The sequence below is a fragment of the Lissotriton vulgaris genome, chromosome 11 (assembly GCF_964263255.1).
Source record: "Lissotriton vulgaris chromosome 11, aLisVul1.2, whole genome shotgun sequence".
In the NCBI taxonomy this organism is placed as follows: Eukaryota; Metazoa; Chordata; class Amphibia; order Caudata; family Salamandridae; genus Lissotriton; species Lissotriton vulgaris.
Window position 1 is genome coordinate 1,086,048,740 of NC_141699.1, and position 15,267 is coordinate 1,086,064,006.

At 43.3% G+C, this 15,267-nt stretch overlaps 1 protein-coding gene across 2 annotated transcripts in view; it reads right to left on the reverse strand.

Moving 5' to 3' along the window:
* The window catches only part of LOC147684183 (cytochrome P450 2J2-like), a 326,697-nt gene that overhangs the window by 252,388 nt on the left and 59,042 nt on the right, over window positions 1-15,267 (reverse strand). Inside the window, exons 1-2 of one of the 2 annotated variants that reach the window (XM_086944597.1) lie at window positions 3,749-3,850; window positions 874-1,036 (exon numbers count right to left, since the gene is read on the reverse strand). In XM_086944597.1, coding sequence (XP_086800723.1) covers window positions 874-949 — 76 coding nt within the window. In that variant the 5' untranslated portion in view covers window positions 950-1,036; window positions 3,749-3,850. Of the gene's footprint in view, window positions 1-873; window positions 1,037-3,748; window positions 3,851-15,267 lie in introns of those variants that run through there. The other variant, XM_086944596.1, reaches the window with a different exon arrangement.

The window sequence follows — 15,267 nt, forward strand, 5'->3', positions numbered from 1 at the left end:
AACAGGGAACGACTAGAAGCTGGAGGTGGGTGGACCTCAGGGTGCGAGGGGGACAATAAGGAGTGATCAGGGACTTCAGGAAAGCAGGGGAGGGACCAGTGAGAGCCTTGAAGACCAGGCAGTGGACCTTAAAAGCTATTCTTTCACTGACTGGTAGCCAGTGGAGTTGATGTAATAAAGGTTGGGCCGACTGCCATCTGGGGATTTTGAATGCAAGTCTGGCAGCCTGGTTCTGAACGATCTGTAGCCTGGACAACTGGGATTTGGGAAGGCCATGATATATAGAATTGGAGAAGTCCAGACGGGACATCACCAGGGCTATTAAGACTTGTAACAAGGCTTCGGGAGTCAGGAGGTGGGCAACTTTCCGTATCCTTTATAGCTGGAACATACAGGAGGATGTTACCGCACTCACCTGGGCCTTGAGAGTGACCCCGAGACTCTTTACACAGCCAGCAGGAGAGGGAGGTGTACCAAGCTCAATAGGCCAGTACTGGGGGCCCCAATAAGGTGTAAGGTAAAGATGTATTTTCTTAGCAGCCAAACATGAAGGTACACATTTTGCTCTGGTTTCACTCTGGCTTCACACCTACCCACAATGCTTATGTGCAGATGCTTATTTATTTATAAAATCAATAGTGTATTGATATTTGGAAAAAAAAATGTTACATAGCCGCTTTAACATTGTGCTGCTGTGGCATTGGCAATACTCAAAGAAATTAAATATATGACTGATAACAGTGTAAGAGCAAAGACATGTAATAGGATTAGTGAGGGATCAATAATATGGCAAATTTAGGGACATAAACTGGTTATGAGGCTGTAGATCCTCCATACAACAGAAATTTGCTTTCAATTTAATCAGGAAGGTACCTTTTTCTTGTCCATATTTCTGTATGTAAGGTGTCTGGGGTCGTCCAGACGTCTCCTCAGACTTGGATACCAGCATGTCTCTCACAGCTTCGAATCCATTGGTTATAACCAAAGGAGTATGCCCCGCCCACAAGGTGATTGTATTTCCGTAGGTCTTTGCGAGCTGTGAATAAAAAACAGGCATGGGTGGAGTTGTGAAGGACAGGAGTCTTCAATGACCACAAAACATCATAACCACATATTATTTCCTTTACATTGCCCTTAAATAGTGCACTGTGGGAGAGATGTATGACCTAACCACAACTGCATTTACCCCAAATGCTTTGACGACACTGGAACCACGACAACTCTTTACAACTCTTTTTACCACAAGTATACCTTTGCCAGAAACAAAAGCATGCATGGCGAGGGCATATGTGCGGTAGAAAATCAACAGGTAAGTGTAAAACCCATTTCTATTTTTATATTTACATACATAAGTATTATTTTTATATATATATACATATTTATATGTGTATATATATATATATGTATATATATATGTATATATATATATATATACACATATATATATATATATACTAGCAGCACGTCGTCTGGGGGAGAAAAGTAATGTGTGAAAAAATATTATAAAGCTTTTAATATTTCTCGGTACACAACATTTTTGGTTTCATTTGATTGTGGACGTAGAATAAATTGGTTTTGCAAATTTCCAGACCTTGAAAGAGCAACATATAACTGCCCATGAGTGAAACAGTCTTCTCGTAAGTCAATGCCTATAACTTTGCATGTTTGTCCTTGAGATTTGTTAATAGTAGAAGCAAAAGCAATGTTAATATGGAACTGCAAGCGTTTAAATTGAAATGGTAGATCATTTGGGATCATGGGTATGCGTGGAATGTGTGCTAAGTGTCCTGCGGCAGGGCCAGAGAGAATAGTAGCTTTAATGACATAGGGTAAAAGACTTATAACTTGTAGTCGTGTCCCATTGCATAGATCAGGCGGATGTAGGTTGCGTAATAACATGATGGGAATCCCAACTTTAATTTGTAGTACATGAGGTGGAAGTCCGGATGGGTTAAGTGAGTTTAGGAATTCTTTAGGATAATGCACGGCGTCTTCAGTTTCTAATACTGTATCAATGGATTTATAGACTTTTGTGTCTCCTGGTTTTTGAAGTAGTATGTGTTCATTGATATGGTTGACACTTGAGTTTCTGGGTGCAACTATAGCTCTTTTGCAAGTCCACCGGAAGTCTTTTGTAGCAATGTGCTCTATGTCCGGGTATACATGTTGTATGAGTTCCTGTAAGGTAGACACTGGCGTCCCAAATTTGTGAATATTAATATTGTCGTTATTGGTAGGTACTTCACCATTACCAAGTTGGAGTAGAAGATCAGCAAAGTGACTATCTCCACCACCTAAATGTGTCCTCATGTTAGTGCGTAGTGTGAGAGTTTGAACACAGTCCCAGAGTTGTGATGCTTTTAAGCATGCTTTTAGTATGTCCGCACGTGTTCCTCTTGGACCAACCAGAAGAGTTTGTCTGAAGTCTCCAGCAAACGCAAAAGTAACACCACCCATTATGGTATTAACATTTCGAATGTCTTGTAGAGTTCTATTGACCGCGTCTATATGTGCGCGGTGTGTCATAGTACATTCGTCCCACACGATAAGAGACTATTTGAAGCAGTGTTCCTAAGGGTCAATTTATGCGTACAGAGCACGTTGACTCTTTTTCCACTGAAACATTTAAAGGTAGTTTAAACGTTGAATGTGCAGTTTTTCCCACCAGTTAGCAAAGTAGCAGCTATTCCCGAAGATGCTACAGCAAGAGCCAATAGTCCTGAAGAGCGTATTTTAGCTAGTATGAGGTTTATTAAGTAAGTTTTCCCTGTTCCTCCCGGTGCGTCTAAAAAGAATATTTTACCTTCTTTACTTTCCACACTTTGAACAATGGTGTTGTATGCAACAGTTTGATCCGGAACTAAGTTTGGTAAATGTTGTTCAATGTATTGATGGATGTTATAATTTGAATGTAGTATTTGAGTGTGTTTGTTAGTGTTATGTATCGTTCTATAACTTTCTGGCAGCTTGAAATCTTTAAAGATTTCTCATTTAGTTCATAGAGGGAGTCTTCTATCGCTATGAGTCCTTGGTTAAAGATGTCATTAGTGAATGGTATTGAGTCATCATGTGTTTCTTGTTGTTTTCTGTGTAGTATATCTATATCGATACTACTATAATAAAGCGAGAACTGGGAACCTTTGAGGCGGGTAAACTCCAGAAGTACACCATCAATCATAACACCCAATACAGCGTTGGAAAGAGGAGGTCCAGGAGATGGACATAGGCTATACATTTGTACGACATATACATTACGAAGGGCAAACAACATTCCAGAGAAAGTAGTTCCTTGTGGGCGTTGTCATAGGCGTGTCAAACTAATGTGGGCGGTAACATTGCCAGAGGGACATGTCTCATTCACTCGGTTACAGCCCCTTCAAGCACTCAAACACACACAAAACAACAGCTTCTGCAAGCACACACAACCACACAAACAACAGCTTCTGCAAGCACACACAACCACACACAACTTCAGCAAGCAAGCTCTAAGTGGACACATAAACACCTTCAGGAGCATGCACGGCGACTTCAGGAGCATTATGGATCAGAAACAGCGTTTTTCAAATCTGTGCATCTTTTCTTGCACAGATTGGAAAAACGCCGTTTTGTCACCACACACAACTTAAGCAAGCTTTAAGTGGACACATAAACACCTTCAGGAGCATTACGGATCATAAACAGCGTTTTTAAAATCTGTGCAAGAAAAGATGTTGGAAAATTAGGAGTGTGCAATGGGCTCACTACTCACTGACTCCGAGAAAAAAATTCGTCAAATTCGAACTGTGCAATGGACACTTCCACGATACATTCATCAGGGTTCCAGCAAGACAACATAAACAAAGGGGCGTGGCTTGGGGAGGGAAATATACAAGGCGAACAATGTTGGGCAAGCCTTTCACAGCCATCCAATCACGCAACATGAACGCAAACACTGTTGGCCGCGCCTTCCACCAAACAACCAATGGTGCGACACGCATCATAGAAATATCCAATCACGCAACATTACAGTGAAGTAACACATTCATAGAAAAGAGAAATAGCCAAAACCTTCATCCATTGGTCCAACACGCATGTGATTCATTGCTGTCGGGGCCACAAACGCGGCCAACAACTGACCACTACGCATTGTCAGAGGGCAGTGAAAAATTTACACGCCGATTTCCAAAAGACTCTTTCACATTCTACAACGAGGCATGATGTACGGTTTTAAAGCACATTTCTGTACTCACGCTATAACAAACACACTTCAAAGACGCCTAACGTTGTTGCGAGGGGCTGCACAGGGGGCGGCCAGGGGAAAAAAACACGAAATTTGGACCAGCCTCACTTACATTACAGAAGGAGGCATAATGGACGTTAATTGACAGCGCTTTACAACCGTCTAACGTTCTTGCAGGGGGGAAGCAAAGAAACCTGCTCAGAACAGTAAATTAACACTACTTTCACAAACAGATTGTCAGAGGGCAGGGAAACATTAAAACGCTGAATTCAACAAGCCTCTTTTACATTCCACAACGAGGCCGTATAACGCAATTGCAAGGTCCTGCACAGGGGCCAGCCAGAGACAATACAAAGGCACATTGAACAGGGGGCAGCCAGGGAAATACAAAGGCACATTGAACAGGGTGCAGCCCGGGAAAATACAAAGGCACATTGAACAGGGGCCAGCCCGGGAAAATACAAAGGCACATTGAACAGGGGGCAGCCAGGGAAAATACAAAGGCACATTGAACAGGGGGCAGCCAGGGAAAATACAAAGGCACATTGAACAGGGGGCAGCCTGGGAAAATACAAAGGCACATTGAACAGAGGGCAGCCAGGGAAAATAAAAAGGCACAAAGGCACATTGAACAAGGGGCAGCCAGGGAAAATAAAAAGGCACATTGAACAGGGGGCAGCCAGGGAAAATAAAAAGGCACATTGAACAGGGGGCAGCCAGGGAAAATACAAAGGCACATTGAACAGGGGGCAGCCTGGGAAAATACAAAGGCACATTGAACAGGGGGCAGCCAGGGAAAATACAAAGGCACATTGAACAGGGGGCAGCCTGGGAAAATACAAAGGCACATTGAACAGGGGGCAGCCAGGGAAAATAATAAGGCACAAAGGCACATTGAACAGGGGGCAGCCAGGGAATAAAAAGGCACATTGAACAGGGGGCAGCCAGGGAAAATAAAAAGACACATTGAACAGGGGGAAGCCAGGGAAAATAAAAAGGGACATTGAACAGGGGGCAGCCAGGGAAAATACAAAGGCACATTGAACAGGGGGCAGCTTGGGAAAATACAAAGGTACATTGAACAGGGGCAGCCAGGGAAAATACAAAGGCACATTGAACAGGGGGCAGCCTGGGAAAATACAAAGGCACATTGAACAGGGGGCAGCCAGGGAAAATAATAAGGCACAAAGGCACATTGAACAGGGGGCCGCCAGGGGGGAAAAAGGCACATTGAACAGGGGGCAGCCAGGAAAAATACAAAGAGACCTCCAAAGGAGTTTGTTGATGAGAATGAGTTAGTTATTTGATAGTGGTATACAGGTAAATTAATTATCCTGAGTGAATTTAATTCTTAACGATGGAATGAGAGGATATATACTTAGGACTAACTAAACAAAACAAAACTTGACATTGAAACAATACAATTGTGACAAAAACCAATAAGCATGTGCATAGGCAAAATATAGATTTTATCAAAATTCAATCATAAAGGGAAAATACAATACAGAAAAAATATGTGGAACAGGAATACAGGATGAAAATCAGACAGTAAATCAAAATCACTGTAAAGCCTGTAGAACGCCTATCCAAGAAGGTGTAGACAATTTTCTTTGGATAAGGCTGGGAGTCGACGTTTCGGTCTTTATAGGTAACTCTCTAAGACCATCATCAGGACGAAGGAATGTTGATATTGTAACTCCCTTGAAACGAAACAGACTCTCTTCATATGTTGAGAAGATATAGTATATAGTATATACAGTCTGGGAAGGTATTTATCTCTGTTGCATCGAGGGCACAGGCAATTAAGAAAAAGTTTTTGCTATTAATTCGTCCCACCTCGCAGGATTTAAGCGGATTTCAGCGTCGTCAAAAATCCACGATCTGTTATAGTATCATGGAGGGAATAAGCAAAACAAACTTTCCTCTTGGGTTATTGTATCTTGCAAATTGGTCAAGAAAGCAATCAGGGAGAAACAATCTGTATTAGTCTAGAAAGTTTTCTAGTAGCGGGAGGAATCAGCCGTCACTCTGCGCAATAACAAAGACACATTGAACAGGGGGCAGCCTGGGAAAATAACAAAGGCACATTGAACAGGGGGCAGCCTGGGAAAATACAAAGGGACATTCAACAAGCCAAATTTAAGACATTACAAATAAAAAGCCTAATTTACGAACGTGCTTGCAGGGGGAAACCAATAGCCCTGCTCTGACCCCTCACTGTAACTTTAAAAAAAAACGCCAACACACGAGGCCGTCTAACGCAGTTGCAAGGGCCTGCACAGGGGGCAGTCAGGGAAAATAAAAAGGCACATTCAAGAAGCCTCATTTACATTACAGAAGGAGGCATTCATTCACGCTTTACACACCCCAACGAGGCCGTCTAACGCAGTTGCAAGGGCCTGCACAGGGGGCAGCCAGGGAAAATAAAAAGGCACATTCGACAAGCCTCATTTACATTACAGAAGGAGGCATTCATTCACGTTTTACACACGTCTAACGTGATAAAGCCTCATTTACATTACAAAAGGAGGCATTCATTCACGCTTTACACACGTCTAACGTGATTACGCTTCATTTACATTACAGAAAGAGGCATTCATTCACGTTTTACACACGTCTAACGTGATAAAGCCTCTTTTACATTACAGAAGGAGGCATTCATTCACGCTTTACACACATCTAACGTGATTGTAGGGGGCAGGAAAAACATATGCTCGCAGCACTCACACTAATTGCAAAACAAACTGCCACATACCGATTTACACACGTCTAACATGCTTGCAGGGGGAAACAAATAGCCCTGCTCTGACCCCTCACTGTAACTTAAAAAAAAAAAACTCACTACAAATATTTACGAAACATCACAGGTTCAACAAGGGGGCAGCCACTCAACAAAAAACATGCATATTTAAATAACAATCATTAAAATTCAACATTCAGGCGCACTACATTACACATTTGCACTGGGGCAGGACAGGAAAACAAAAACAGGAGAAATTCAATAAGCCTCATTCACATTACAAAAAAAACCCCATCAGCTACAGTAATTAATGGCGCTTTACGCTACTTCCTGCTGCTTGGCTACGTGGAAAATATAACCACACTTACCCATGCTCACAAACAGAACTAGGGATATTTAAAAGAACATTACTTCATTACAACGCTAACACCACCAAACAACGTTGTTCGAAACCAAACGTTTTACCATTCGCTCTTTATAATAGTAGTATACATATTGCTCTTCCAAAACACACACCTTTAACATACTAAACTCTACTGAGAACAGCGAAATACAATATTGAAACACACAATACAAAGTAACTCAAATAACATTTAATTTTACAAACCTTACACTCACATGCTGAAAATGGTGAAGAGGAAGACAACTTTCAAGGGCAACATATAAAACACGGGCACAAAGGAATAAGCGCATACGACAAACACAAGAACAGGATCACAACCACTTAACAAACATCGCTGATCCATATACTTCTCAGCTTTCACTGCGAATTCATCACAACAGTGACGAGCCATCAACGTCCACTACTATACCTCATACTTCCACTTTACAAACTTCAACAATAGAAGCTCAAACACAACTTACAGACCAACCTTTACTTATGCTTCCACTAACAGTACATAGCCTCAAATCAGCATTCAACTACAACCCACTTATTGACTAAATGAACAATGCAGATGTTCTAATTGGAAACATGGACAGTGTCTGTACCAAGTGCAATGCACAGAAATGGAAGGCGGAACCTAAAGGCATTTGTTGCTTATCAGGAAAAGGCAATATTAGTAACATACAAGAAAAACAGTTCATCCATTATAACATTACAGTGTGATTATGAATATATGTATACTCTCATCCTAATCCTGCCTACACTATCAAAAGCATAGTGGGAGTACCCTCTGCAACATCCCATAGGACAACCCAACCCTCCATATCTGTGTATGATGCCTCAGGAAGCCGGTCTGGTGTAGAGCATCTCAGGCACAGTGTTCCAGGATAATCTCAGTCAAAGTGCTCCTGTGCCGAATTTGGCTCAGAGGTGCTTTATACATCGGAAGCACTTTTCCAATCACACTTTGTCAGAGGTGCAGAACTGATAGGATTGCTTGTCTTTATGACTCAGAGCTGTCTCCAATCGGACAACCAAATACAAGGGCACCATGTACAATGCTCCTTAGGCTTGGACAGAATGTACAAATTACCTGATAAATGCTCACTAATATGCTGCAAACAAAATATTTGCTAAACATGTTTTCATGTAAATGCAAAGCATGTAAAAGCAATCTCTAAGAAAAGATGACCAGTTTAAAACATTTAACTAAAATGAAGACCTGTGCCCAGGACCTATTTTACATTACAACAGCGGTACTGCAACAAGCAGGGTGGGATGGGGTCCTGGATCCTCTGCCAGAAGAACCTGCACCTCTGGGCATGGCTGGAAGATCCGGGCATAACCCTGGTGGTTCAAAAGCTGGTGGGCTCTCTGAATGCCAGGGCGGACAAACTCAACTGAAGATGCCTACTGGATCATGAATGGCATCTCAATCTGGGAGTGGTGAAAGGTCTCTTTCAGCAGTGCACAGAGACTTAGTTAGATCTGTTCGCCACCTCTGAGAATGCGCAAGGTCTACAGTTTTGCATGCTGGAGTTTCCAAGGAGGCTCTTGCTTGGAGACGCTTTTTGTCTTCAGTGGAGCTCAGGTCTCTTGTACGCCTTTTCCCCTTCCCACTCCCGCACAGAGTTCTCAAGAAGAGCAGGAATGACCCGGCCCAAGTCATCCTTGTGTGTCCGGACTGGGCTTGGAGAGTATATCCAAAGCTGATGAGTATGACCGTCGGTCCTCTAATCAGACTGCCCCTTTGGGAGAATCTTCAGTCACAGCAGCAGAAGAGAGTTCTCCACCCAAACCGGTCAACCCTCCGCCTTCATGCGGGGCGATTGGATGGAGACAGTTGACAACTTTGATGATATCTTGGGAGCCCAGCGCCCCTCCACCATAATGGTATACAGCGGTGATTGGATTACATATGTGGCATTGTGTGCTCAGGAACAGGTTCATCCCTTATCTGCTCACTTATCCCAAGTTATTTTGTGTATCCTTACCCTGGCACTGCAGGCCTCTGCACTGGGCACTTTGATGGGTTGTTTATATGCTACCTACACTTTTCTGCAGCTACCAGATCAGACCTTTTTCTTCTAGTCCCTATTGTAAATTTGTTCCTTAAAGGTCTTCAGCACGTTTCCCCCAGCTCCCTTTGATATGTCTCAAAGGGACCTTAACTTGGTTCTTACATTCTTAATGTGCACTCCTTTTGAGCCATTTTATTATTTTCCTTTTACACTCCTCACCATCAAGATTGCCTTTTTGGTAGCAATTACATGTGCCCACAGGGTCATTCAGGGCACTGCCTTCTCAGTCTCCTTACATCTTGTTTTTCTCGACAAACTGATCCTTTGGACTCGAGCATCCTTCTTGCCAAATGTAGTTACAACGTTCCATGTACGCCAGTCCATTACTTTGCCTACCTTCTATGCTCCGCCTCATCCCTCTAAGAAAGAGGAGAGACTCCACCGGCTGGACCCAAAAAATGAATTGTCGTTCTCTCTTGACTGCACAAAACCATTTCGGGTGGACGATTAAATCTTCATCAGGTATGTCGGTGCTAAGAAAGGGAAAGCCATGCAGACACAGACCATCTCCTGATGGGTTGTGCTCTGCATTAAAACTGCTATGTGTTGGACAAGAATCAACCCCCAAAGGGTTTGTGTGCTCATTCCACTATAGCAAAGGTTGCAAACACTGCTTTAGCATGCAGTGTCCCGCTCCTGGACATCTACCAAGCAGCAACTTGGGCCTTTCTGCACACGTTCACTAAGCACTACTGCCTGGACAGTCAGGTCCGTCAGAACGGGCCCTGTGCCCATTCGCCCTGCAAAACTTTTTGGTGTGAAATTCTTTTGCTGACCTACCTCTGGGAGATATTGCTTAGGTACCTGTTCTAAGGTAAGATATCTGTGGCTAGAAGTCTCTATCACATGAACAAGTTACTTATCTTCTGTAACTTTTTATCTGGTAGAGACCCTTATCTAGCCGCAGATTCTTTACCAGCCAAATGTAAATGTGTAAATGTATTTGAGCTTATATAGCGCACAGCTACCCACAAAGGGTTTCCCAGCGCTTGCTTAGGGAACCCGTCCTGGTATTCCCCTGTGAGATAACCCCTGCAGGGTATCCACAAGGTGAAAGCCAGGCATCCCGCCGCGAGGGGCCGTTGTGGAGATTAAGCAAGCTATGGCCCAGAGTCGCAGAGTGTGAACCCGTGAGTCGAGAAGGCACCGGAGCGAGAATTATCGAGTCCGTGGAATTTTTGAGCCCAAGACCCGCCGAGGTGGGGAATTGAACCCTGGTCCAGGGCCGATCTCAGCTTCCGGGTCTGCTGCCTCTAACCCCTGAGCCACACTTCTCCACTAGTTTTACACACCAGTAATCATTGATCTTCATGGCTTGAGCTCCTGACGTGGAAAGTCACAAAATGAAACAGATTTCAGTGTACCTGGGGTTGTGCCTATATAGGCACCGCACATGTCAATTCCGGCGCAGATGACGTTGATGATGCCACGCGGAGCCGTACTACACCACCTACCAGTGTGCAGGAGTATTGCTTCCAAAAAAAAAACACGGATTCAGTCTAATGCCTGGGGATGATTCAAAGGTAAGGAGTCAGTGGCTAGATAGAGTTTCTACCAGATAAGTCGTTAATTAGGGTAAGTAAATGGTTGGTTTGGGTTACCCAGGCAGTCAAATGGCAATGACCTGAAGTTGTATTTTGAGTTATTACTGTACTAGATTATTATTTCAATTCTGGTTGTAGCTATTAAAATGACTTAAGTGGTAGTGGAATTTGGGACGAAATAACCTAATCAGTTATCCATTTTTAGGTCAGTCTTAAAAAAGGTACTCTGAACTGGTGGGCTAATAATTTCAGTGCTTTTTTTATGACACTTAACTATTAATAAATTAAATGAACATTGTCACAAACACCTATTGATAGAACTCTTCATGAAAAGCCGACAACAACCCCTCCCAGACCCCCTCTTCACTCCAGAGCCGGTCAAGCAAAGGAAACACAACTATTATCTGGTACAAGTATTCATGTCTAATGCCCAGTCATTGAACATCCAAACCTTTTTAAAGAATTTGTAGCTGTCCATTCCAAAGTTTCTGGTTCCATCAGATGTTATTGCAGCAGGATTCTTATGGCAGGACATCAACAAGGTTGTTAGAGTGTAGAATACATTAGGCGTGGGGAGCAGCAGATGATACACTAGGGCCTTCCAAATGGTGCAAAATGTGTCCCTTCCCTCTCAGCTCCGATCATAAGTAAGCACTTCCATTGTTATTACTGTCCACATCTTTCTTTCCCAATCAGTAATTGTTCGAAGGGACGCGCTTTTCTATGGTCCTTTTTTTTGCTGATTTGCCCCTTAGAAGCAAGTTAACAGCCAATGACCAGTCCGATGTAGACATTCCTTTCTAGATGGTCCTGCATAGACACAGAATTATCGAGCCTGTTTACTGCATGTTGGTCACCCTGCAATCAAAGATGGCCTCATCACCATAGCCCCCTCACGGTCTCCATCATTTCCTATTAATGCTGGAATATGTACTTCTACGTTTCCTATGGGTCAAATACCAATTGTACTGTAATATATATTAAGTTTCCTTAATTTGTACCCTTCCTGCATTTTTCTGTTTAGTCTAGCACAGCTTCTGCCACTCTTCAGTGTCACTAGATCCACTTATCTTGTGCCAATGCAAGTTTTTGGATCCCCTCTATTTCATCTAGGTTTGCAGGTTTCAAAGGATTTTATTTTAGCCTGATTAAAAAAGATTCTCCATCTTCCATTTTGCGAAGGACTCAATCTTCACAGGCGCTGTGAATTCCAGATTGAGATGAATGGGAGTGAATGGAAGCGGAAAGCAACGTATCCTTACAGCCTTCAAAATGTCAGCCCACACCTCCAGCAATGGGCGTATAATATCAGAGAATTAACCTGTGCGATCCCTCTTTGGGATTCAATGTGATCCAGTAACATTTTTTACTCAAAGAGCAAGTTTCATTTGAGGCCAATATTTCTTGGTCTCAGTCAAAGACCATTCACTATCTTCCTGCAATTGAGCATGTTCCCCTGAGATCTGGATGCCGCTGGAAATTTTCTGACTACCATATGATTATTCCCCATCCAAATTTGTCACAAATTAATTGTATTTTATGCATATCTAGTGCCAGAATTGCTACTGAAAGTGTCTGAAACAAATGCAAGTGTATCAATGATGCAATCTATCCCTTCCGCTTTCCAAAAATAGCAGCATGAAAAGGTTACCTGCATCCGATCATTGAAGTGTTGGTGTTATTTTAACACCAAGATATTGAAAGTTGTTTCTGGCCCACTTGAGGGTTGATCACTCCCCTATAGTTCGCGGGAGCTGTGGTAAATATTTGATTTACCGTCCTAATTTCTATGCAGGTAAGTACTTAAACAAAAATAACTCAATCGGAAAGAAAGAAACAGAGTCCGTGGTGTTAGAGTTCTTAGGGTTTTATTCCTTAAAAAGGAATGGTACCAGACCGGATATCATATTCCTGCCACCACAGGGGTGCAGGAAGGGATAGAGCCATATTTTATTGACAATACATAGCTTATATACTTAAATCGTATTATAGGAACCAATACAGTAGGCGTAACAGCTGAGAGAGACAAGATAAGACACACACGTGGTAGTGATACGTAATTAGAAGGCGTGAACTAGGCGTGAACATAGAGGTGTGTGCTAGAAACGTCACATGTAAGTGTCATAAGTGGGTGGCAACAAAAGCTGAATCTTGCAATGTCAGCAGAAATCTGAGGCCTGGATGCGCGCGCAGCTGCATGACGTGTGCATGACGTATGACTGGAGGGTGCAGGGGACTTGACATTTACACCAGCGGAAAGAGACAGAAGTCTGGCATGTCAGATCAACTTGTACCACTATCATATCTGATATCTGATGTTTAGGAACCATATTATCTGGACGGAAAAGGTCTCTGGGGCAGAAGCTATTCTATACTGACTGTGAGTGCGTGTATAAGCGTCTAAGTGTCTGCATGAGATGCGAGGGGGGCATGGGCCTTCCATGGTAACAGAGGCTATGAATTACTTGCACGGAGACAGTGAGGCCGGGCCCTTTGCTCTGCAGCTGGGGGGATGTTTACTTAAACTAGTAGGCAGGAATGCATTTTCGAGGAGCGGAACAGATAATTCGAAGGTTGAATACAGTCTTGGCAGGCAGCAGGCTGAGCTAAGCGCCGTGGGCCGCGCAGGGAGTAAGGCAGAGGTCACGGGTACAGAGGCAGCCCAGGCTGAGGCGTTCGGAGTCAGAAGACAGAAAAAGGCTCGATGGCAGAATTCGGGGCCTGCTTCGCCAGAGCTGAAAAACGTGTAAAGTACGCCACAAAAAGACGTTGGCATAGCATACTTAGGAACTGAATATTGAACCCGTTCATGGCGGGTCTGAAAGAGGACATGTTAACGTTGAACGCAAATGTATTTGCGTCTTTATAGCTGGTACAGGAGGGAAGTTACATGCACTTTAAACTCGTACATGGAGACGGTGGGGTACACGTTAGGGAACATTTCTTGACCATAAAATTTATATTTCCTCATTCCCTCCTTGTTCCCTACGGACCCTTCATGATATATCGATCCTCATGAATCGATCAGTCTGTTCTTGTAACATCATTTGTTCTTCTTTCTTCTTTTTGCGTTTTGAGTGAAAACTGGAATGTGCAATGCACGATGTGGCGCACAGTCCACAAATCGCTGGCCCACATTGTAGGCACAGGCAGCAACTGAATACTATGACAAGGGCAACGCCTAGGAAGGATAGGATCTTCCATCCCCAAGCAGTCAATGTTGTCTAGAACCAACCGGACCAAGTCCAGGTGCCTGGATTCTGATGTATCAAACTTGCAATTTTATGAAGACGTGTAATAGCTTGGTATACCGTTGGCGCGTTTTCTGGAATGAAAACACAGCAACTTGACCCGATGACCTTACAAGCTCCGCCTCTGTCTGCCAAGATGACGTCAATAACGAGACGGTTTTGAAGAACAACAACCCGCATGGCGGACTGCTCCTCTGTTAGGTTGCCTAGAGCGGAGGCAGTTTCATTCACTACTGCTTCGAGTGTTCTAGTTAATCTTCGTATTAGTTTACTGTTTTGGACGGGGCCTGTGAAGAAAAAGAATCCTTTATTGAAATCTGTGTATTGTTCCCATGCCGTTTCGGTATAGTCGACAATCGGGAGATCTCTTCTGAGTCTACTCTTTACTAGATTTGTATTTCTGTGATAATCAGGAGGGGCTAGGAAAACAGGTGGCAGAAGGAAGGCAATGTAACAGGTACCATCCCAATCTGGAGGTAAGCGTATGTATGCGGTATGGCCACAAACAAAATAGGAATCACGAGTAGCTCTAAAGGAAGACTTGCCATGATCACTGAATTCGACCACGGTAGTACATTTACTATGACCTAAGTGTACTGAACCCTTCTTTCTGACACATAAGTCACCTGTGACTGGTAATACTGACATGGCAGGGAGAACTGGTGCAGCTTCGGATTCAACAGTAAGAATCATGAGGTTAATTGTATAATTACCTAACCCATATACTTCATTTTCTAGATCAGTTCCTGTCCTAATGGGAAGTCCCTTCTTGTCAGGGTAGCAGACGTTGAGCGGAACTAGGTTCAGGTTTCCCCAAATCCAATTCCCCTCGAAAACAGCAATATCAGAATCTAAAGAATTAATTAATCTAAACCATGCACCACAGGAGCCATTGTGAGTGAACGGGTACGGGAAGAGAGGCAGAACTCCCTTATATTTCTGATAGGGAGGGAGTCGGCCACATATCCAACAGTTTGTAGCATTGTTAGTCTGATGGGAGTGATGTAACATACTAATGAATGTGTTGTTGCGCAGCGCAAGCCTGTA